Source organism: Pholcus phalangioides, unplaced genomic scaffold (assembly GCF_987345545.1).
Source record: "Pholcus phalangioides strain wild (caught in Gottingen) unplaced genomic scaffold, Ppha-v1.0 ptg000010l_1, whole genome shotgun sequence".
Classification (NCBI taxonomy): Eukaryota; Metazoa; Arthropoda; class Arachnida; order Araneae; family Pholcidae; genus Pholcus; species Pholcus phalangioides.
This window is the reverse complement of record NW_028301603.1, coordinates 26879745-26905800: the sequence shown is the minus strand read 5'-3', so window position 1 is coordinate 26905800 and position 26056 is coordinate 26879745. Positions and strand designations below refer to the sequence as shown.

At 37.0% G+C, this 26056-nt stretch overlaps 1 protein-coding gene across 2 annotated transcripts in view; it reads right to left on the bottom strand.

Moving 5' to 3' along the window:
- Positions 1 to 7089: 7089 nt before the first annotated feature.
- Positions 7090 to 26056, bottom strand: part of LOC149081172 (protein turtle-like) — a 60099-nt gene continuing 41132 nt past the window's right edge. The window contains exons 15-17 of one of the 2 annotated variants that reach the window (XM_089237954.1): positions 25551 to 25688; positions 22428 to 22512; positions 7090 to 9017 (exon numbers count right to left, since the gene is read on the bottom strand). In XM_089237954.1, coding sequence (XP_089094080.1) covers positions 7517 to 9017; positions 22428 to 22512; positions 25551 to 25688 — 1724 coding nt within the window. In that variant the 3' untranslated portion in view covers positions 7090 to 7516. The remainder of the gene's footprint in view (positions 9018 to 22427; positions 22513 to 25550; positions 25689 to 26056) is intronic. The other variant, XM_089237955.1, reaches the window with a different exon arrangement.

The window sequence follows — 26056 nt, the reverse complement described above, 5'->3', positions numbered from 1 at the left end:
CAGCTCATCAACTTCCTGGAAAATAACCAGGATAGTATTATAATTCCTAGACAACCTCCAACTCAGAATAATGAACGGACAAATGTAGAATCAGACTTCGAGCCGTGACACTAATTTACCAGGAATTTGCATTGCAAAAAATCGCATTGTAATCTTACAAACATTCTAAAAACAGTGAAGTTCTTTGTATTACCACTGCCCTATAATCTATGGTGATCATTCTAATTGTATTTTTGCATACATCGTTATATATTGCTTATCATAATCTTAATATAGAACACACAATGTATTAAAAATTGTTGTTCGCCACGTATAAATAATTTTCAGGACCAAATCATTGCTAATAGGAAGTTTTAGTCTGCAACACGAACTTTGATGCTGATTTGGTCCATTTTATGATAATCGTATGTTTGTATACTTTATAATATATTATGCATTCTGATGTTTGTATACTTTATAACATATTATGCATTCTGATGTTAATACAATTTTTATCATATGCATATATATATAACCAGACCATTTCCAAAGATACTGGACTAATAACAAAAACTTTGAGGTTGCTCTGGTCAATACATTTTTTGATATACAGGGCGGTAACTATCGACCGCACAATAATTACACACGTGATTCCTTGTGAAAAACTAATATAGAAAAGTGTTTTCCGTTTTTCGATCGGACGAATATTAAGTGAGTTATAAGCTTTTAAAATTTTGTGACGTGTCATTTTTCTAACGGTCAGTTATCTGCCAAACACCGAACCAAAGTGCATTTCTCCGCCAGCAGCGGGTTGTCACTTTTTAAAAATGAACTGAAATATTCAATCCCATTAGTAGCCAAGTTCGGCCTTCTTCCTTCACGATTGGTACTTTTTCTCTCCATGTAGTGTGATACTATAACCTTGCTATTACGTATCGCTTACGTGTTAGCTTCGCGTCTAAAGAAGGTAATTCCTGGAAAATCTTGCTGTGATTATGGCCGGCAATATATTAAATTGTTGTTATCTCCATAAGTCACTAATTCCTAGACATACGAAGGATTGGATTATTTTATCCAAGAGATGCAAACTTTTCTCTCATCGAGATGCAGATACAAAAGAGGCCGAAGATGACAAAGCGGGTATCATCGATTTGGTGATGCGGCTAGTTCAGTCGTTAAACGCCGACGCAAAAGTCATCATGGACATACCTCAAACAAGACGCACATGCAAGGATGACCTGCTGTTTAGACAGACGTTCAAGAGAGCGATGCAGTTGAAGAATTTGGGATCACCTGTGAGCAACCAAAGGTCCAAAAATCAGGTTTTTGAGGACTTCATTACGCTTACAACGGTCTGCCCGGATGATTCATGCAATATTGCCCGAAGAAAGAAGTCCAAGCAGAGGTTGGAGCTAAAAAACAAATCGGTGGCGCCGATTTTCTCTCCTGTACCTTTTCCCTCGCCAGGAAGAATTGAGACTAGCGAAAGCGATCTAACCATCCCTCTTCAACCATTGGAGCTGACTACTGCGGTTCCTGATCATGACATGGAGAAGAGTGACGGCAACATCGACAATCCGCTACCCTCGATGGTGGTAAATCGAGGTCAAAAAAGGAAAATTCCGCCCATTCACATCTCCAGTCTGGGAAATTGGAGAAAGATATCCAAAGAACTGGATGCCATATGCCCCTCTGGATTTCAAGCCAAGATCGTGAATAATAAAGTCACGGTAACTCCAGAATGTGCTAATGATCACCGCCTCATCACTAGATATTGTGAGGCAAATAATATTGTCTTTCACACATATCTTTTGGACTGTGATAAACCTGACTCGTATGTCATCAAGGGACTGGAAATTGATTCCTCAAACGAGGATGTTTTACTTTCTTTACAGGACTTAGGTTTCCAGGCAACTAGGGTTCAGCAGCTAAGAAGACGTCGAGACGGAAGGAAGCTACCTATCTGGAGAGTCGACCTCCCGCAAGTCCCGGAGTCTTCTAGGATCCTCAACCTTAAAGTCATTGACCATCTAAAGATCAAGGTCGAAAAGTTTAAGAACATCAATGGTCAGAGGAACATTATCTGCTACCGCTGTCAAAAATGGGGCCATCACAGCTCGGGATGCAAGGCTGAGGAAAGATGCGTCAAGTGTATAATTCCACACCCGTCACGACTGTGTCCCAATGTCCGCGGAGTGGATACACCTCAGTGCTGTAATTGCTTGCAGTTTCATACGGCAAATTACCGTAATTGTAGGTTCTCACCGTATAGCAAGCATCACAAACAGGCCAGAAAAGAAGTCAAGCTGAGCCAGGCTATTAAGCTCAAGCCCAAGGTGAGTATCATAGGAAAACTGCCGAAAGCCTCGTCTCGAGAGGAGAAAAAAGATAGGACGGAGCTCCTATCTCCAGATTATTCTCCTGGAACAAGTGTTGACAGTTGTGCTAATCCAGTTGATGAACTAGCTGTGGAAATAGAGCCGATTATTCTCAAGTTCATCGGCGAAAACAGCGAACTAAGCCTAAATAGGCTTATTCGTCAGCTTCAAGATAGCATCAAGAAATCGGCTTCTATCATCATGAAGTCGCTTCCGGTCATCCAGAAAGACTGAATTTCAAGAAAACTAGGGGTTTTTTGCGTTACAGCCCGCAAGGGCTGGTGTTTTTTCCCCTTTTTCCATCCTGAACGGGAAGATTTTCGGCTTGCATCATGTCTGTTCAAGCGCAACAGCTATCAACCAATCAGATAGCAGCAATCTGTTTTTGGGCCAATCGGGGTGTTCCTGCCGAGAAGTCGCGATTCCTGAGGTGTGATTGGCGGCATTTTGCCTCGAAGACCAAAATTTGACCATGCTTCCCGGATTTTTATTTTTTATTTTTATTTTTTTTTTTTTTACATTCAATGCCTACAGGTGTGTCAAATGCACGGACACTCATGAGCCCGGGCAATGCGGCAAGGTGCGAGGACGGGATACACCGACCTGTGTCCTGTGTCTCGGACCACACCCTGCAAATTATCGCAAGTGTCCCGAATTCCTAAAAATTCGAAAATCCCGTAAACCCTCGACTCAGCTTGCAAAGGACATTACCATCTCGTCCCAGACACACATACACACACTCATTTACTGACTTCCAACTTTTCCTTTCTTCATAGGCTCGCCTTGAGTCCGTCTGTAATCCCACTATCAGCCCATTTTGGAGCTGGGCATGGGGTAAAACTCTTATGCTGGTCTGGTCTAGCTTCGCGTCTTCTATGTTGGCAAATTTATCACGAGATTTATCAATGAGATCTGTTTGAAAACTTTTTTAGCCAAATTAACACATTTTGCCAAAATGTGCAATTTTTTTACCTTCACTATTAAGTCTAATTTTCTGAGGGAAGGTGCATACAGTGCGTACATGTTTACTGCGCGATCATTATTTTACGTTGTTGTTTTAATTAGATTACAATGTTGATCACTAAAACGGCAGTATTTTTTATTTTTTTTTTGGTTTTTTTTGAACTTTCATCGAAACTGTTACTTGTAAAAAGCTTCAACGAGGCATGTAAAAATGGTAGCTTGACGACGGTGTGACTTAGTAAAAACAGTAAAATAATAACAACGATTCAATCAGAAACTTTTAATCAAACTTATTACGTTACGAATTGACGGAGTATTCAAAATAATTTTTGGTTTCAAATTTTTCTGTTGATTCACACTATTCAACTCTGATTTTTCTCTCAAGGATATTTCAGTGATTTTAGGGTGTTTTTGGAGCATTGATTCTGAATCTGACATTGGTTTTTTTTGTCAAAAAAAACTTAGGAAATTTGTTAGTGTTAGTAGACATGGAAAAACCGGGATTTGAACCCTGACCTGCACAATCTCCCTAACCGCTAGACTGCCAGGCGACAATTTTTGACGTATTTCATCTGTCTGGGAACACAGCAGCGAGTTTTCGGGGTTATTTTACTGGTGCATCTTATACGCCAGAGAGGCGCCGAACTGTCTCGCACGGGTAATAATAATTAACTATAAGATAAAACACCTGAAACCATGCAATCGATTCGCTAATGACTCAAAGATGTGAACATTTTTAAGTTCACGTCCTTGGTTCTTAACCTATGAGTCGCGACCCTAACCTAGCTTGCATGGGATTCTGAGATGGGTCATACTGTAAGACGCTTTAATGATGTCAATTCATATATACACATACACATTAAATCAGCCGACTCGAACTTTGACGCTGGGAGGGGGGGGGGCAATGTTTCCCCCCGTATCTCCGCCCATGCGTATTACTGCTTTAATTGAAATTTGATGTTCTTATGCTGTTTAGCTATTTGTTTGGACATATGACCTAGTTTTTTTGTGTGGGAGTAGTCAGGTGCGGATCCAGAGTAGTATGTCGAGAGGGGCGATATATTGTTTAGGCTCGTTGGACTGTCCTTTATTTTAAAGGACAGGCCAATTTTCCCCATGTTATTCGTGGTTCTCGGGAAGGGCGATTGTTTCCCCGCCCTTGGATTATATTTAATTACTAGCTGATACCCGGCGACGTTTCCCGCCTCGTAAAAAATGTATATACTATGTAAATAATAAAAAAAATAAGTATATACAAAAAAATGGTTCGGGTGGTAAATGCAATTCTGGCAATTTCACTTTTCCACCTGCGCAGCACATTCCTGGAGTTTCATTCTTGAATTTCAATGCACGGCAAAATTCGCATAACTTGCCATTTTTCCAATAACGATACTTCGATGAAGACTGTAATCATAATCAGCATCGTAATGTAACGCAGCAAGATTCAAATCAGCGTGAAGTGTCCGTCTGGATTGAACATTGCGTTCTCGATTGGTTCCCAGTCTTGCTCTTCGTTGGTCAATTGTTTCATTCGAACGGGCTTGTGCAGTGCGTACTCAATCGGCTTTCAATATTGATTCTCGTTGCTCGTTCGTTTGAGAAGAACGGGCTTGAGCAGTTTGTATTCGAACCGCTTCTAATCTTGCTTCCCGTTGTTCGTCTGTTTCTGAAGCTCGTAATGCCTTTTTCTTTCGTGCTTCAGATGTAGATCGACCAATCGATTTCCGTTTGGGGGGGCATAACTGTCGACTATGCTCGCAAATTCGCTGAAAATAAATAATCGCTAAAAAATCGAATAAATAAATTCGATGAATAAATAAATGGGAAAGTTCATGGATATGCCACACAGTTCGTTATAATGATAACGAACATAATGATAGTAACATGATGAATGGATCCTGGGCCCCCAATAATTATTTTGGTTACTGTGGTTCTCAAAAAATGCGTTTCAGACACACGTATGCCTTTACGATTGTTTGCCTCTTTTTTAATGCTGCCAGTATAACAGTTTATTCCTTTGTAATGGTTTGTCACTTTTCCAATCCTCCAAGTAACTGAAGAAAACTTGGGTAGCACGGGGTATTATTGCTGGATGAACATGATAGTCATAATTAATTATTACTCCTTTTATGTTTATAAACAAAATATTTATTGACACCTCAACTTGATTTCTTCGGAAGTTACTTTTTTCGTACTGATTATCTTATTGTTGTATCACCAAGCTCGATGATTTTTGTTATATTTTAAATATTTCTTTTTTTTAAATAAATCAATATGTATATAATACATAATAATCAAATATAATATATAAATCAATAAAAAAGATTTAAAACCGTTAAATAATGATTATAAAAATAAAACATAAATCGCCGTTGTCTAGCACCCGCAACACAACTATGCCAGGAACGTTCGACACGCGCGACACCTATCGTAGGATAGATATACTATGCCAGAAACCTACCCGGGATTGTACTCAACAACTTCCCAAAGTTGTCATGGCGATCGGATGAATAGTATAGTAATGCATAATGGACAGACAGACATACATTCGTTTTTATATATATAGATTAATTTAATTATTCGCGTAGTATTGATACGTAGTTTCGCGCCAGTTCGCCTCATAGTGCCATTCCAAAAATCTCGTTTGTTTTTCACGCTACATTTGTATTTGTTAACTTGAGAACAGATGCAGTAGACAAATACAAATTTCCACAACTTTTATTCGTTAATGATGACGCGCGCAATTTTGAATGCCTTTTCAACTGGATTCATTGTAATTTCAATCCGTATAAACTGAAATCCATATAAACAGTCAATTGTCTGTCTCCCCTGTATGTTTCTTCTGAATATCTGACAAATTGGTTTTGTAGCCAGTATTTACTGCGCAAGTGCCAGTATCAAATTCAGTTCTCGTAAAAAAATTGTCAGTCAATTTGTTGAGAAATAATTTACGTAGATGACTTCATTGCCCGTATTACCTTTATTTGTTGGAAATATGGCCAAGAGGTAGATTATTTGGAAAACAACAACAACAAATTTTTCATATTTTCCGTTGAGATCTACCGTGGATCTCATTATTTTTACATTTCAGAGTATTTTTAAACATTATCTGTTTTTCAGAATTTATCATACACAGGCCTCAGCAAAAATCACTGAAGCTCAGCATGAACCATATTACCCTCCTTCTTACCTTCTAAAAACTTGGGAAATAAACAAAAGTTGATCCCCATAATCTGAAAGATTCCCTATTTCGGATTCGCTTAACCCAGTGTTTCCCAATCAGTGGCCCGCAGACCCACTAAGTACTTCTAAGGGGCCGCGGTATAATTTTAATTCATAACCATTGCACGAATAGCATTCAGTGCTGTGAAATTGCAATTTATAACAACTTTATGATATGCAGATTTACACAAAATAATAAATTTTCGATTTAACGTGGGGGGGGAGGGGGAGATGGTGCTCCAAAGTTACTTTTACTGTAGGGGGTCCGCGATTTACTGAATCTCACTAAACGGTAATTCGCGTCATTAAAAACGTTTGGTTAACTGACTTAAATCCTGAAAAGTCCGGATTCGAGAGGTTTTACCCTCTAGCCGCGAGAAACATGAATTCTATAAAATTTCGCGAGGTGCGCTATTATTGCGTTCTATATATACATAGCGAATTAAAAACCCCCTCGATTTTGTACAGAAAAATTGAAAAACCACCCGCGGCTGGAAAATTGAATATTTTTCATTTCAGAAATGAAAAGAGAACCTATTTTTTCCTCCATAACTTCAGATTTTAATGTAACCATCAAACCAATATATATGTATGAACAACTATATCTTTAAAAAAAATTAAAATGACTCAACAATTATATGTATATTATATGATAGTAAAAAACAAAACGTTACTAAAAATGAAATTTCTTGTATGATGAAGCACATACACACACACACACGGATAAATATAAAATAAAATACAGAAAACATACAATAAGTACATAGAATTAGTAGAAATAAAAATTTGTACATAGATGCAAAATAAATAGGTTTTTCTTGGCAGCAATTCAGAATCGGAATGTATCGTAAAAAGTGTGCGATGTGAAGAAAATGTCTTCTCAGATATGACACTGGCAACAAGTCTGTACTCTGTCAAGCGGTTTCTTCAGAGAACTGTACAATATTTCTTTAATTAATTAAACAACGTATCAATCAACACGTGCTCTCGAGCTCGACCGAGAGCTGGCGCTCTTTCTGTTTTTGGCGGAATCTCAAGAACTCCTCTTTGAGAGCCGCGCACCGGGCTTCCGTGTTCTCGTATTTTTGAGGTTTGCTCGACGATGGGTAGAGGCCCATGTACAGTTCGCTGTCACTGAGGCCCCGTTCGCTGCCTCCGTCGTAATGTTTCGGCATCCTGCTGGCGGCCCGCTGCCGCAGGTGCCCGTGCATAGGTAACGTGGGTTCCGAATGAGGCGAATCGGCTTCGAACGAGGACAGTCCGACCAGAAGGTTATGGCCGTTGCTGGGCAATAGGGTGGTGGCGAAAGCCGAGTGGTTTCTGCTGGCGAAACCGCTGCTGCTGCCGCTCCTGTTGTTCATGTCGAGTTCGCCCTGGAGACTCGAGTGTGCCAACGAAGCGGCTTTGCTTCCGTGCCCGGAGCTGCCACTTGTTACGCTAGTTCGACTCGGAGCGGCGTGACGACCGTGGTCGACAGCTGATGCAGATGGCAACTCGGGTACGCTGGCGTGTTGTCGATACAAGGCGGCACTCCGAGCTCTCTCTACGGCTCCGAGCAATCGATCCCTAGTGTATGTAAGTTGTCGCTCGCTTCCACTACTCTCACTGGATTCACGACTGCAGGATATCTTGACAGGTAAAGTGGAATACCCAATATTCCCGTGATCGAACCTTGGAGGACTGCTCGTGGCGAGGGGGCGTTGATAGTTCGTCCAACTTTTCTGTTGGGAAGCAGAAATAGGTCCCTGAGGATAAGGACACACTCTCGATGAAAGAGAGGACATAGGCGGATAAGCCTGCATAGGCAGCCAGCGCCTGGAGCTAGGCCATCCGTTATGCCACGTGGACTGCTGCGCTGAATTCAACACTTGCTGGTGTAAGTGCCAATTCGAGGGAGGGCCGTCCTGCGCCCTGTGAATGGGACGAAAATGCATGCTACACGGAAAATGCGGAGTCGGGTGGCTAGATGCTGTACTTGGAAACGAACGCTCAACTGAAGATGGCTGACGAACCGAACTCAAATCCTCGGGAAAATAGGTCCCGCTGAATCCTGGGCTACTTGTGTGAAATCTCGAACCGAGAGTCGTGTACGATGTGTACGGCATAGCCAACGAAGGAGTTAGATGCAAGTGATGGTGGCTGCTCTGTCCACTGCCATCGCTGCGAACGCTGCTCCTGGCACCAGCATGATTGGACGGAATCAGGGAATGGGCAGCAATAGGTGTTCTCGCAAACCCTCCCTCTTCATCATCAGCGTTGCCACGAAGAACAAACTTGCCATCAGCCGACCTACTTATCCAGCCCAATGGTTGGGAATATTCCATCTGCACGTTGTACCGAAGTCCTCTGTGGTTACGCACTTGGCCCGACCATCCATGAAAGGTCCTTGTTCGTTCATCTGGACCTGCCGCTACATCTAATCTACTTAAGCTGGTCAAACAAGGGAATTTTAGATTCGGTATTCCACTTTCATTTCTGCAAAAGAAAAATAAAACAATATGTACATCGCTCCGTATTTTTCAGTGTCTTTTTTCAAACATAAATCAAGCGATTGAAAATCGTGTTGGTTACGGCGCAAATTTAGATTTCAAATTTATTGATTCATGGGGTTCGGTGAAAATTTTTATTACCCGTAACTATACGAAATGTCTGAAACAAAAAAGGCAGCACATGCATTTCATTACATAGGTCAGATTTTCTTTACGGGCATCACGCTAATTTTTTTTTTTGGCATCTGCAAATGGAAAGACATAAAAAGACATCTTTTATCGTACATCTTCAGTTAATTCTGCTGAAAGAAGTAATTATCAACCACCTACTGCAATATGCAGAAAAAAAAGAGAAGAATTCATTGTAGTGTGGTCATGGCCCCCACATCCTGAAGCAGGGCCCCTAGGCTGGGATCTTTTACGGGCCCCCCGACCAGACTTTCACGGGGCTCCCATTATGATGAATTTATAGCGTGAAAAAACAAAAAAATGATTAAAATCCTCATGGTACCCAGGGCTGGAGCCTTGTCAGCCACCCCTTGTGGGGGCCATGAGTGTGGTGGTGAGGGCTAAACCCCTTGTGCGGTAAAGACAACCTGCTCTCTCTCTGGGGTATGACAGTCTTTAGACAGCCTTTTCGGATGGCCACCATTACTCAATCCTTCTGTGGTTGGCTCGAAGAAAGATAAATGGGAGCGTGTACGATTAAAGACAGTAGAAATGACCCGCTACAAAATACCGTGGGTCCACAAGGGTAAGGGTGAGGCTGAAACGGTTCCCGCCCAGAACAAATATTATTTTTATATTAAAATTCAGGCCACAGGGTGCTACACCATCCAAAATCAAATAAGCCAAGTATATAGTTGTATACTTCCTTGTGGTGTTCCTGGTAACTTGGTCCCAGCTCAGTTCGGGAGAGCTTATGTGAGGGCACCTCTCCTGGATAATGACCTAGGAGTATATGGAAAGCCCAAAATCCAAAGATTGCATCCTAGGGGCCTCAGCTCCAAAGCAACTGTGTACTTTGTGAAAGTTGGATAAAAACCTGTCCATGCAAATGATTGTCAAGTGAAAGAAACAGACGATAGTCTGAAGGGGGTAAGAGATATCAGGCGAGTAAGATGGATGGCACAATCATACAGCCAAGTCCAGAACCAAAGGAACACAGAGCCAATAAAATGGAATGGGCCCAAGCGCTACTATGAAGGAGCAGTTCCCTTTCTATTGATCAATCAGTGCAGCATCTTTCTCTGAACTTAGGAAGCAGATTTCAAGTTGTAAACACAACACAGTTGTATAATAGACTTCATCGTATCTCTGCTCCTTCTGCAAAGCAAACATGACAAGTTATTTCTGCAGCAGATGAGTAGGAAAAATAGCGTTACACGAGCGAAATTCGAACCATCAACCTTTCGGTACGTTCTATTCTATGTCATACCAACTGCTCCAACAATGGCTGATAGCCAGCCGGGATCCTAATTAAATATAGCAATTCCAGAACTAATTGTTGCTGATAAACATGCGCTCTAAATAAGTCAAAATAAAGCTTGTGCTTGTGTGGATAGTGTAATGAAAGTACAGCAGAATTTGAACTCATTCACTGAACGACCCAGGACATACCTACAAATATTCCCAACTAATACTGTCATTTTCACCGCATATCCTTCGATAACCAAAATCCTTACTCGTCATATATGATTTAGACATCTTGAGATTTCAACGGACGCAAAGCCATTTCTTTAAATATTCATTCAGTACAAGGTGTTTCTTTGACTTGCTCTAAGAAACTGCAAATACTTTTAAGGTTTTCTGACACAGGCTTAAATATATGACTTGTATGATAGAGATATTATGGGTCATCTATATATAATTATGCATTAAATTGGTAGTAGTGATTGTTGGAAAAACTACAGCATACATGTTTTGAATTTTATTACGCTGCTGTTGGCTGTGGCAAATGTTTCTTAAAGAAAACTCTCTCAAATTTGTACTGAAAGGCTGGAAATCACAGACATACACAGCCACGGCAAATATTTTCAGTACATTTTATATTCTGTGATTCATTAAAAAATATGAAGTGTGGATAATTTTTTTTTTTTAATTTTAATTCGAATTTCATTGAATACAGCACCTCAGTGGCACTGGAACCTAGAGGGCTCGGGCCACATGAGCCTCCCTCCATCTACCGAAAAAATGTTCTGAGGTCGCCGAGTCCCCTGATAATTCATGAATATTCTATGTAATCCCAACCTGCATACGCCCTTGTGGGCCGTATATATGGACGTCTAGCAACCATAGATACCCCCATCTTCTTCAGAGCTCCTAAGGTACCTACGACGAAACATTCTTTCCGAAACAAGTTCCACAAGCTCAACCACGCACTATACAAATGAAGCTGGGTCCAGACCCCCCACGCTGAACCATTCACAAACCCGTTTTAGACCACAGCGTGGGGCGGTTTTGACGGAAAACAGGTTTTTGTGCGCTTGGCCATCGAGTAGAACCAACACCTTCTATAGCAGAAAGCCTTCGCACGAAGCTTTGACATCACTGAAGTTGTCCACTTCACCTGCAGTAATAATTGGATAAAGCAGGCAGACGGACGTATGCAAAATCTTTACCTTCTTTTACAGTATATGCAATGACTATAGGTGAAATGGACGATTTCAGTGACGTCACGAGCTTCGCGCAGAGGCTTTCTGCTATAGGTGTTGGTAGAGCAGCGGGTTTAGACGTGGCTTTACAGATTGCCCTTCGCACACGGACAAAACAGATTGGCTCCGAGTTTGTCTTCTCTCACATGCGTATACGAATTCATCGTTACGGTAAAGATCGATGCAATTTTATAAAAATAATAAAAATAAGTAAAACACCACAAGAAACTCAAAGACCCAGTTTTTTAAAATCTATTTCCGAAATATTGAGAGTGTCTCTCGTAGCTCCATAGTCCATTGCGTTTGTCCGTATAAACTACCATCCGTATAGAAACTACGGACAATCCGTAGCAGTTGGCAACTCTGAATTATGCTTTTTGCCATTGTTCATGCAAAGATGTAAATACTGATTGCAAGTTTTCTTTTTGTCACACCCTCTAGTGCTTTCGTTGCTGCTTACTGCATTTCTTCGGAACCTGAGAATAATTTCCCTTCAAGCAAATTATTGTCACATGGAAAAAGTCACATAGGGCAAGAGCTGGTTGTGAAAGTATCGAAATTAGATGTTTTGCAGAGAGGTAATCTTTCGAGAAAATCTGACACCAGGACGAACCCAAGAGTCCATAAACATCTGCATGATTCGGTAGGTAGAAAGCGACCAGCATATCTTTGGAGCCAAGTCGTGGGTGTTCGTTCCATCACGACAATGTGCCAGCTCACAGGCCCTCCTGGTGTCAGATTATCTGTATTATTCTCTCCCGATCTTGCCCCATGTGACTTTTCCTTTTTTCTCAGATAAATTTGTTTAAGGGGCAACAATTCTCAGATTCCGAAAAACAGCAGCGACGAAGGCACTGGAGGGAGTGACAAAACAATAATTTCAATCAGCATTTACATCTTGGTATGCACAACAGCAAAAATGTGTAATTGCACAGGGTAGTTGCTTTGAAGGAAACACAAATAAACAGGTTCTATCTGTATTCATTCTTCCATTTTAAAATAGGTCTCTGAATTTTTTGAATGTGGCAGTATATTTTACTCATGAAAACAAGCATGTGTGTGTGTGTGTATGGGGAGAACCGAAGAGCTACCAAAACACATTTAGTGAATACGAGTCACACAGTTTAAAGCAACTAAGAAAAGAGAGAGAAAAAGCCTACCTGTTCTCCTTTACATGGGCAGCAGTAATATAGAAAATAAATTTATACTTGAGAGGATATAAGAAAGCTATTTCCAAAATGGGTGCTACACATAAAGAAATACTGAAATTAAATTTTCACCTGATAGTAGAAATCTGCTAATTATTTGAGCGATTATTTGTTTTAAGATCCACTTGATTTCAATAGCAAATTAGAAACTGAAGATTTTGCTTAAATCCGGCAAATTGTTTTGATACGATTTGATCTAATAATTAACTCAGATTACACAGGTCTACAAAAAATACTTTTTGAAAGCTTTTTTAGTTTTGATATAACTTTTTTTGTATTCCTTCAGCGCTGATACCAAACATACAATCTATTTCCCCCACAAGCACCATTATTTACAAAACGATTTTATATTTTGGGAGAAATAATCAAAGTCCAACTATTTTGAAATTTTTATTTTTTATTACCTCATAAATACATACATTGGGATATATCCTAGCTCTTCACTATAATGGCAGGTCCTAAAATCAATGAAATATCTTTTGGCAATGATTTACTATATTTATCAATAATGCACAGTTTTAATGGGATTTGTAGGCTGCCTGCCTATGCATTATTGTGTTGAAATTTAATTTTCACTTTATCTACAAAACTGTACGTGATGGAATTTAATTTTTTTTCCAGTGGTCCAAAAAACTATAAAAAAAACTAATTATTTTAAGAAAGCTTTTCTAACCTGTAGTATGTGAATGGCTCATTTAATGATTCACTATGTGTTTCAAACATTTTTGGCTGCATGTTTATAAACATCGTAAAAAATAAATATCAATCAATTAAACATTGAAACAAACTGTTGACAAGTATTTCATTTGCCCATTTTCTCTCAGTTACGCATTTTCATTAATTCTAGATACTTGTATCAATGATATTGTACAGTGATAAACTTCGGCTAATGAACACACTTGGAAATTTTTAGCTAAGATTTTTTTCATGGTTTTCAAACCTTAACTAATTTCCATAAACAAACCTTAACACATTTCACTAATGAAGGTTCAGTGTCTCTCAACATATGGTTTGCTGACCTCCTCTGGTCTGCAACAATGGCACAGGAGGTCCGCAGGCAGACTTGATAAAGTAATTCTAATTGAATGAAATGATATCCAATTGTTATAATTGATGCATGCAATACCTTATGGAATCCTAATAAAAAATTTAACTTTTATACTTGGGTAACCATGTCTGATCAAGAAAACTACACGAAATTGCAATCCCATCAATCCCAAATTATTACTGAAACAGGGAAATGAAGTGAATCAAAGTAAAAAAAAAAATTGTATTCATGAAAAAAAGCTTTTATCATGACAAGACGGCTACATTTCATTAAAGAAAAATACTGAAAATTGGGATCTGAATAACGACAAAAAGTACATTGTCAATTATCACTAAAAATGTTGCATTAAATAGACAAATTCACCAATTTCTGAAAAAGCAGTGATGGATGGGCTACTGAAAATTGTAGTGATTGAAATGTAGTTTGGGGGAAAATGAAATTCAAACAATGCAAATATATATGACGAGTATGCATAAATTATAACCATGATTATCATAATGAAAGTATAATTTATAAGTTATGTGAAAATTGTTTCCATTTACTATTTAAGTGATTATAAATGCAAATGAGCTTCATTGAAAAAAAAGGACTGTATAAAGGAAGTCAAAACAACTTTTGACCCATTTCATGTGAAACAAAAGATGAAGCTAAGAGAAAATTTATTTAAAAAAAATGGAGTCTAGACATGAACGATTCCTGTGCACACGAGAACACTCTTAGCAACAAACTGAATGGTCTGGACATTCTGGAAGCTTATCTGCATGTAGAGTCGATGACTGTACATCTCGTAAGAGAACACCCATGAGCCCGACTGGGTTGTGTACATAGTCTAAAATGAAAAATCCAATATCTCATCTTCCTTTAAATTCTCCTTCATTCAATTGTGAAGTTTATCTCAGATTTCTGACAATTTTTATTACTTTATAGTGCTTTATACATTATTTTTTTATAACAACTCCTTGGTGTTGTTAAAAAACTCATCTTTTATACATTTAGCAAAATAATTTAAACTCTTATATCTCAGGAAGTATTCAGAATACATCAGTATATGTCTGTGGGTTGGATCTCATCAAGACAAATCTAATGATGCTACTCTGATTTTAATGCCTCTTTCGGTCTTGACATTAGATCAGCGGTCCACATTCGTAACAAAATTGTTTTACGCTATATCTTGAGAAATTTGCAACACAAATAGACAACATTGGTATCATCTGTTAGTTATTCCAAGGATAAATGTGATGATACCGATTTCATTATGTCAGGTACCTAACCACACAAAGAAAGTATGTCAGTACCTACCCCCAAAGAATGTATTCAAGTCAGAACCTAAAAATTAGAGTAGGACACAGCCTACCCTAATATATTTTTTTAAATCATTGTCTCAAAGCAAATGAAAATTTTAAATTGTGAATAATTCAAAACTTTTCCATTTAAAATAAATAAAACTCAGCTATAACGAACTTCAAAAACCAAATATCCAAGGGCTCACAAAATCCAGAGGTCCATTTGCATCTAATCGTATGGGAAAATATGAATCATCATGTGTGTAAAAAAAACTACATAAATACATCGGACCAAAGTCCCACCTACCATAAAAAACTTACATAAAATAGTTAAAATTTGAAAAGAAAAAAAATCTGATTGAAATCACCCTGAACAGTAGAACCTTGGTTATCTGGGGTAACAATGAAGAGGATCACAGAAACCAAAAACTGCAGTTAAACCCCCGGGTATAACATACAGTGGAACTTCGATGACTTGACACCCGAAGGGTAGTAAAAAATGTTGATTTAAGTGGTTGCCAAGTTAGCCAAGTTTTATTTTATTTCATCTTTAATAATTTAAAAAACCATTTATGTATGCGTATGTTGCTGTATATTGTTGAATAATTCTATATTCCATAACCTATAAATTCATAAAATATTTTGATTTGCAATTGCAATCTGTTTTTTGTGAATGAGCAGTGCTATTGTCCAAAATATGACTTTGTTCTTCCTCACTTAAAACCTTTTGATCTAGCTTTCTCAACCCCATCTCTAGCTCAAAAATTTCAAAAATCATTCGCATTCATCTGTGGCTTTCGTAGTTTGACAAGATGAGTTTTCAGGTTTCAGGTGAGCAAAAGAAAGTTACCCTATCCAAAGGTGTGGGGGGGGGGGGGGGAAAGGGGGGAATTTTTGACACATATCAATCAACAAACTAACGACCGAAACATAGAATTTTTGAAACACATGAGACAAAATATAAATTTTTTGTTCGAATTGATCAACACAAGGACAATTTCTGAAAATGAGCAGTTAAAAATGCAGTATACATTCTACTCAACTTAAGTGGCATGTGGTCATCCTACGTCAAGTTAGAGAGATTTCTCCCCCCCCCCCCCCATTGAATTTAGCATTGTGGCAACCATGCAAATTAATGTGTAGCAAGTATTTCAGAGGTACAGAATAATCATTCCTAGGTCACTCAGAAAAAAAAATACTATAAAATGTAAAACCTGAAAACCTAAAACATGAAAATAAAAGAAAAATGATGCATATCATAAAAAAAACTAGTCCTCAACACTTGCTCTGGAATTTTGTAAAATGGATTTTTTTATTCCTTGAACCCTACAAACAAAAATAAGTATGAATTCTTCCCTACATCACAGGGGTGACTCAAGATCAAATTCTCACTACACTGAAAGTTCAAATTTCACAGACAAAAATTTTTTTTTCTACGCTTAATTTCCTTCTGAAATTATTTTTTCTCTTTACCACTGATTTGGCATCCTCCCTATATATGCCCATATGGCTGCATGGGTTGTACAGCCCAAGAGCTATCCACTGCTGCATCAGGGATTTTCAAAATGTGGTCCATGGCCCTAGGGGGTCAAACAAGTAGTTGCTAACAGGTTCCCAAGATCTACATGCTGAATTTGAAAACTTTCAACATGTCATAAATATTACAAATATTATACAAAACAACTTCTCTTTTAATTGATTATAGTAAAGATTGTAACAATTTTATGTAAAATCAAAAATCTTCATTTGTTCCTCAGAAATACTGAACCTCTTAACAACAGCAACCTCTCAATAATGGCCCCATTAGTGGCCGATGTTGCGAGGTTTCGCAGTATTGGATTTTCAGTCTTGTTGAGGTTTATTACAGCAGAGTAACATTATTCTACCTTACAGATCATTGATTATTTTTATGGCACCAGTCATTTTCTGCACTCAGAGCTAATTAGACCGGGGTCTGCAATTTATTGCCAATTCTGAAAGGCAGTTATTCTACCTGATAGAAGAAAAGGCAACACTATGAAGGAGTGCATGATATATGACAAAATTTAAAACACTGAACTTGTTACAAGCATGTGATATTTATTTTGAAATCATACACTCGTCCGGAAGCCAAATGTACAATGTGATACGTGAAGGATCATCATAATGCGCTACAGATGCAGCTACTCTGTGTAACATTGATTAAGTGAGAATATTAATGTGATGTTGAGGTACTGCTCGCCTGCCCACAAAACCAGGATGAGCCGGGGCCTTCATGATTTTTCCCTTCTTACCAGGCCTGCTCTAACAAGCATGAGAGAGCCGTGACGTCACAAACGAGATCTGACCTCGCGAGACTGCAGGAAGAAAGGAGACAGCTTCACGTGCTTTGCAAGGAGCCATGTTGATGAGTGAAGTTTTGCACATACTTTTCAAGTAGTTCAGTGAAATTTATTTTATCCACCCTACAAAAACTCAGTCGTCAAATAGTTTTTCTATCGAACTGGTAAGTAATACTTTTGTGTTATTTTCATTTTTTTAACTTGCTTATATATATATTTATTTGTATGAAAGAATTAATCTTTCTTAACTATCAAGTATATCCTTTGCATGTACGAAATAGCTCCAATCTTACATTAAAGTAAAGATTCGTTTGTTGCCCCCCCCCCCCCCGAAATCAAATAAAATTTAAAAAAAAAACCTCGCGAACTTGCCGTGGGCTGTATATCGAAGCTGTTCCATTTAACTTCTTTGATCAAATTTATAATTAATCAAACCCAGTAAAAATAATCGTGAATCCACTTTGCAAAGAATCAGGAATTTAAAGCGTACTCGTGAAGAAATCGCCAACTTCTAATAAAATTTTCCTAGTAATATTTTATTAATTGATATATAAAAGTTATGTTGATGGATATAATTTTATTTATTCATTCTCCTGTATTTATCATAGCAAAAATTGCTTATTTTCCTTCTCAATGTGTAAACCGCATCTTACATTTTTGAGAATGTTTTTCTAATCATTATGATAATTTATTCGTTTAGGCCGAAGCCCTAGAATTTTTACAGATAATTACATTACAAATAAGTAGGTCTACATAGTTTCAAGGCAATATCAGAAGAGGAAAAACCAAAAGTTTTTAAAACATATATAAAAAAATTTAAACATTTTATCATTTTTTAGTGTGTTTTTACAATAATTGCAAACAGTTCCAGCTTTAAAACATTGCCTTATTTGTGTTTGTCAAACGTACTTAAGAAGTTTATTTGTCATTTTTCACAAATGGGGCGCGAATGTTGTGCTCCTGGATGCACTTCAAATTACGATTCATAAGACCAATACACAAGTGTCTTCACTTTTCCTTCTGATCCTGAGAGAAGGAAACTATGGACAAGAGCACTGAAGCGAGCTGATTTTCCCCCCAGTGAAACAGCAGTTTTATGTATAAAGCACTTTGAGGAACAGTTCATTGTTCGTGAGGACAGAGTGAAGCGTAGTGATGGAACAGAGCTGGTAGTTCTAAGGAAAAAAGTTACGCTTACATCAGAAGCATATCCTACGAAGTTTGAAAATGTTAGTATTTTTCGAAGCCTCTGTCTCCTCAGCGAAAGGATCCAAGTGAGCGAACTGAACGAGCCAGAGAAAGAGAGGAGCAGGAGTTTCAACTGTAGTGTACAAATGACATCATACGGACGTTCGAAGATCTCGCTTCACAATGTGTGGATAAGCTGCAACCAGACTGGATGCGAGTGATTCGTGACGAGTTTGTTGGGTTCTTCAAACTGAAAGAAACAGATTGTCCACAAATTTGTGCAAGTTTTAAAATATATAAAAATCTCAAAGTTGAAGTATTTCATGGTGAAGTACCCGTGAATATGAGTTCATTCCATTGGTTGTTGGGAACGAGTCATATATGTGATAGATGGACTAAATTCGAAACCATAGTAAATATTTTGAATGCTTATGAAAAAAATGTAACATTTGAACAAAAGTTGTGTTTTTTGCTTGAATATTTAAATGGTATTGTAAATTTAGATCAGTGTAATGATGAAGACATGCAAATTAAGTTGGAATTTATCCAACAACAACTTATACTTTTATGTACGAAAAAAGTTAGATATTCTGCTAATTTGATTTTGTGGGCATCCAAAATTTATTTTAGCTGTCCTTCTGCATATAATTCTTAATTCGAAACAGCAAAGTGTTAACATTACCACATCCATCTTATTTAAGGAAGTTAACTCATTTATGTAGCCCCACATATGCCAATGAAATAATGCTCTTTGACCTATTTAAAAAACAAAGCTGATAGTTTGAATGAAAATGAAAAAATTGTCAATGTAATGCTTGATGAGATTTATATAAATCCATCAATTTCTTACAAAGCAGGAAGTCTTGTTGGTATTTCTGAACACACCAATTCCGCTGCAACAACTATTCAAACGTTTATGATAAATTCATTGCTATCTAAATATAAAGACGTAGTTGCATTATTTCCTGTTTGCAAGCTCACTGCAGATCTGTTGCATATCTATACAAATCGTATTCTGTCTATATTGAATGAATGTGGATTTACTGTGTTATCATTGATATCTGATAATAACTCAGTCAATAGAAATATGTTTAAAATAATGTGTGGTGGGGAAACAAAACCATTTATTCCCAACCCTTTCCATCCAGATAAAAAATTGTTTTTTCTATTTGACAGTGTTCACTTGATAAAAGCTATTAGAAACAATTGGCTTAATCTAAGAAATTTGGACCAAACTTTCATATTTCCTTGTCCTGATGGTGAGAAAATTTTGTCTGCAAAACTAAAGGAAGGGTATTTACGAAAAAAAGAAATGCTTAGTTGTAAAAACAGCTCCGAAACTTTCACATAAGATTTTTTTTCCAAACTCAATTGAGAAGCAGAATGTAAAGTATGCATTAGATTTGTTTCATGACAGCAACTGTGTGGCTTTAGAAGTATACAAAAATTTTAATGATAATGCAATGAATACCAAATTGTTCATAGATTATGTTTCCAAGTGGTGGAAAATAGTTAATGTAAAACATCCCTCAAAGGGAAAACAAACTAATGATGAGATGCCATACCCCATTAAATCAGTAAACTATAATACTGTAACCACCTTAATAGCATTCAATTCATGGTTGAAAAGGTGGTACGAATTGTCTGCTTTGAAAGCTCCCGAGAAGAAAAAGCTAGGTATTCCCGGAAGAGGTGGCATGCTATCAAAAGAGACATTTTTTGCACTCCAGTTGACAACTCAAAGCTTAATTGAAGTTGTCAAATATGTTTTTGACACATTGGGCTGTTCTATATATTGCTGGGGAAATTTCAGACCGACAGTCTTGAAGCACGTTTTGGGCAATATCGCCAGATGAGTGGAGGAATTACAATGTTTCTTGTTTGCAGGTAATGGAGGCTGAAAAAAAATTGAGGATTATGAGCACGATTAGCTTGCACTCAGAGAAAAAGGAAGATTTTAAATTGAAAGACCTCAATTGTTCAGAACTTAATAACTATACGAAAAGCTTAGAAATACCAGAATCTTTTTACAATGTTTTTAACACTTATGATGATGATGAAATTTCAGAAGATACAATGTCCGTTCTAATTTATATTGCTGGTTACATAGTCTTCAAAGTGTCGCATAATTTAAAATGTGAGCAGTGCATATCTTTTTTAATTAAAGAAAAAACTCTTGAGTTGCAATGTTCCGATGAAGTTTTCAAATATTTATTGTTGACTGACAGAGGTCAACTTAAATGGCCTCAGAAATTACTAATACATGTCGTGGTAACATCTTTCCAATTGTTTCAAAAGCTTATTGGTAAAAATTATGAAAATGCATTTTTGAATTTTTCTGAACAAAAAAATCTACTGATTCAACTAACGACAGAAAAATGGAAATATTGGGGATCAATTTTGCTACACAATGCAGTTGTGGTAGTACTCTTTATAGTGTTATTAAAAAGCGTTTGTGTGTAATTACAAATATTCTTATGAATAACTACACAAAAGCCAAAAATGACAACAGACTAGCTAACAAACAGAGAAAAAGAAAATTATCTATACTTGCCAATTTATGAAATGTGTTATTTGTCATATAATGACCATGTCCTAAATATTGATAATACTGGTTAACCAAAAATTGTTTATTGAATACTAAATTTCTTTTTTGCAATGAATTTTGACTGTTCTCAGGGCTATGTTGTCACCGAGATCTTGCAGTGTCTGTTCTTGTAAATAAATTTTTTTTATGCTTGTAGTTTTGTGTTTAAATTTATTTCCCTTTATTTTGTTAAAAATTTATTTGGAATGATGCATTTATATGAATCTTTGAATTAAAGATTTAATTGGTCAGTCATTAGTAGGAACTAAATTTTGAAAAATTGGTTTGAGTGGTTTTTGAAATAGAACCTCAAATTTATAATTTATTGCACAATTTAAAAAAATTGAAAATTCTAAAAATTAAATGCACATCTTGACAAAGGTGGAAATTAGCAAATATTAAATATTTGCTTCGGTTTATTTTTCTTTTTTTGGCAGGTTTTTACAAGGTATTAAAAATTGTGATTCGAATGTTTTGTGTGTACTTGGCACATTTTCCCCTTCCGAACAGAGCAAAGTGAAAGGACAGTCAGATCCCTTGTGTGACGTCACAAACCCTTGGAGCAGGCCCGGTAAGAAGGAAAAAATCATGAAGGCCCCGGATGAGCCATAGAATCAAGCTGACATTACGATGCTCCATTACTTCCATATCCTACAACTGTTATATTCTGCCTCTTAACGAATGTAAGATTTCATAAGAAGGATCACATGCACCTACAACAAGTTGCTCTATCAATGTTTAAAATTTCATCATATTTAATGCATTCCTTCATGGCATTGCATTTTCACTGTCAGGCAGAGTATTTGTAAAGAAAAAATGGGGCAGGACCTAAAGTTTTGTTTGTTTTTATATTCAGAAGTTCATTAAAAACCAAGTTCACTATAGCAGGGTTTGACTGTATCAAGAGATTTATGCTACCGTATTTATTTCAAAACATGCTCAACAGAATTGTCTGCATTCAACAAAATATTCCTGTAAAAAGGCTATTTATTTACGTCGTGTTTCTGAGCCAATGTGGCATGAATTCTAAGTTACTTGCGGAACAGATTCGGATACATTTGCATATATAAAACACAGAAAGTATGGGTTATACCATTGGTCACTTACTTTTTCATGGGTAGAGGGCTGCTGACATGGGAAGGACCTCCGTTTCTGGCATCTGGCGGCACAGAACAAGTAACCATCATGTAAGCTGTAGAAATAACTCTCTATAAATTAATAAGTTCTAAAAGTTTTTTGTGAAATGGTTTTAATTGAATAAGTTCCGTTCTTGACCAATGATGTGAAATTTTCATTTTTAAAAACAAAAACTTTTCTCCGCAAACAATTTGAACTGATAAAGTGAAATTGAGAAATCCAAGTAACCATACTAGAAAAGAAGATGATGAGGCTCCAACACACAAGAATTAGCAAAAGATGAACTAGTCAATGGAATGGGTTAAATAAAGCTTGGGACATACTTATGAATAACAACACATGCCAGAGAAACCATTAGACGAAACATAACATAGGACGAAGATGGATAAGAAATGTTAAAGTGAAACACATCAGTTGCTGTTCATCTATTTAAAAAATAGTTACAGTTATCCAAAGCTAGATCCAGAATGATTCACACACATGCAATATTAGGTACATAATTTAAATTGGTGCAAACATTCATTAACTGAAAACTTTAAACCTACACATTTAACTATTAATTTGCATATTTTCAACACAGTATATCACCATACGAAAAGGTAAAACCTTAGTGTCCCTCGTCCAATACAAAAAAAAATATACAGGGTGCATAGGCAACAGGGCGTATGGCATTTTACTGGCAAACCGTTGATCCTAGAGGCATACTTCCTCTAGGAATTCTTCATTAGAAAAAATATCTGAATAGCATGTAGTGCTCAGATATGGCATTCATGTTGCAAGGGATTGTATAGCTATTGAAATAAAAAATTACCTTTTTTTATATATGGACATCCTGTGCTCAGAAACCCAATTAGAAAAGTTGTTGCCTTGTCTCTCCTGTTGCCAGCAAAAAATATTTCACATTCCTAAATGCAATATTCACTGAAATATTTGAATTCGAAAAAAGGAGGAAAGTTGGGAAAAAGCAGCATTGAATGTGGGTAAAACAATTTTCTTGTATTCAATGCTCTTTTTTCCAACTTTCCTGCATCCATTTTTTTTAAAATTTAAACATCTCTGTGAATTCAATTAGAAACATGGAATTTTTTTGTATGCAACAGGAGAATCAGGGCAACAACTTTCTAACTGGGTTTTTGGGCACACAGGGACTGTATGAAAAGTTAGTTTTTGTATTTCAACAACTATATTAACATATAACCCTGCAACATGAATGACATATCTGAGTAATACACGTTATTTGGATATTTTCCTAACTGGACGTATGCCTCTAGAATCAATGATTCCCCAGTAAAATGTTGTACGCCCTGGTGCCTATGCACTCTGTATAAATAGAGCAAAAAGTACTCTATTTTCTAAATCGAATGTAGACGCTAACTCGTGCCCAGATAAACAAGTTTAATTTTGGTGGAAACATGTACATATAAGATTCGAGTAAATATAATGGAAAAAATTGAAAAAAACCATATCTGATGTATAGACTAAACGAAAAAAGGGAAAAAAATCTTTCAAATGAAAAAATCTGAAATTGTTCCCTAGAATATGAGATAAGCAAAGAAAGATAGATCATATATGCATGAATCGTTTATTACACTGATAAGTGAGAAGCATTTTTATGAATCTAAAACCAAAAGAAGTGGCATTCAAGAAATTTAGCATGTCCCACCATGTTGGGAACGATGTATATTTTTTTCAAGCATGTTTCATTGATTTATAAGAAAGCCTAAAAAATTAATACTGCACATATAAAAAAAAAGTGTGTGCCCCAAAAGTTCTCGACTCGAAGATAAAAAAATAAAATAAAATACAGGGTGGACAAGAAGTCCCACCCACCCACGCACGCACACACGCAAAACAAAAAACTCAACATAACACATAAAATGTAACACAAACAGTACATGACAATTTCCTGCAACATAAAACTACCATATTTCAACATGAGCACGTTTCCGCCTGTTTAGATGTAACTGAAGTTGAAAAAGCACTCATATTGAAATTTGATAATTTTATATAATGCAAATTGTCATAAACATTAATTATGTACTGTCTGTGCTGCATTTTGTGTGATATATTGAGTTTTTCATTTTATTTACAGCGCCACCTGTGAGTGAATTTAAATTTTATCAAAAAAAAAAAAAAAACACCTCTAGGTCAGTGGTTCTTAACCTTTGGAAGCCTATGATGTAGTTGATTTATTTTTTTTAGTCATGGAAAGACCTGGTTACACACACACACACCACACTTGTGTTAAGCCTGGCCCAATAGTCATTCACAAATATTTGCTTTTAATATTCACCTTCCACTGATGCACAGCACCAGCAGCATAGGCTGGCTACATATTGGCCCAGTATTCCTTGGCAAATATTTGCTACCAGAACACTGCGTTGTGACTGTTGGTATTCTTCAACCAATGTGTGGCCAAAACGGATAGGAAGGTGGCACCTTTGACTTGGGTTGGAAGCTGGGAGGTACTGTGGTTGTTCTGGGAACGTATGTCTTGTTGAACGTATTGGGCCGGAACTGAAATGAGTGTGGCCCTGGCTTAACAGAAAATGTGGAAAAATGAAACAGTGAATTACTAATGGTCCGTTTCGGCTGATAATAGGGCCCGGCGGTTGAGAAACGCTGCTCTAGGTCATGATAAGAATTTGCACGAAGATTTGCATGATAAGAAAGTGCAAATCGCACCTTTCTATATCTATTGGTTGATTTGTTGTTAGTTTTTAAAATGTTTTCCCCAAGACTTCTCGTCCACCCTCTATAATAAAGTAAATAAATAAAAATAATAATTAAAACTACAAATTTTGAGAATGATATTTTATTAAATTTCTTAATAACTGTCTCCTCATTGGAAAAAAAACAGGCATGCCATTATTTGTACGGCTCACAATCTTACAAAGTACAAAATATATAGTTTGATTAATCGCCTTCTACCATTTGAATAAGATAAAGAGATAATGAAAAGATCATAATAGGATACACATAGATATATATATATAGTTGAGGAAACAAATTTAATTTGTCCGCTATGAATTGGCAATCCAGAAGAAGAAAAAAAGACCAGTTAAAATTTTAACACAAATAAATGTTTTTTACCCTTTTCAGCTTTTCTCCTTTTTCGTTTGTTGCATATTTTTACAGCAGAAATAGACAGGACAATAGCAGCTACAAAGAAGAGGATGCCTCCAACAACGCCTGCTGTGATGGCTCTATTTTGACCATGATGTTCGTCTTCTGCAATAACAAGAGCAAAAATCTGGATGTGAATAATGTTTAACTTCACATTAAAAAATAGAACAACGCTATCCTATAACCTCGATTCCAGAAATATACAAGAAAACTTTACACATTCAGATCTATGCTGAATTTAGGAGGGAAAGAGAAATAATTCCATACAATAGAGCAATTTGAATTATAGATAAAATACACGTAAAGCAGTGCCTGATTTTCAGTCTGCAGGTCAAACTTGTGAGATGGAAAGTATACAATTCCCCTCATGCCAGAAGCAAGAATGTGCAGATTTCCAAAACATGGGAAATGACGTTTAAATGTTTACTCTACCTGCATTACTGTATGAGTGTCATTTCCCAAAAATGCCTTGT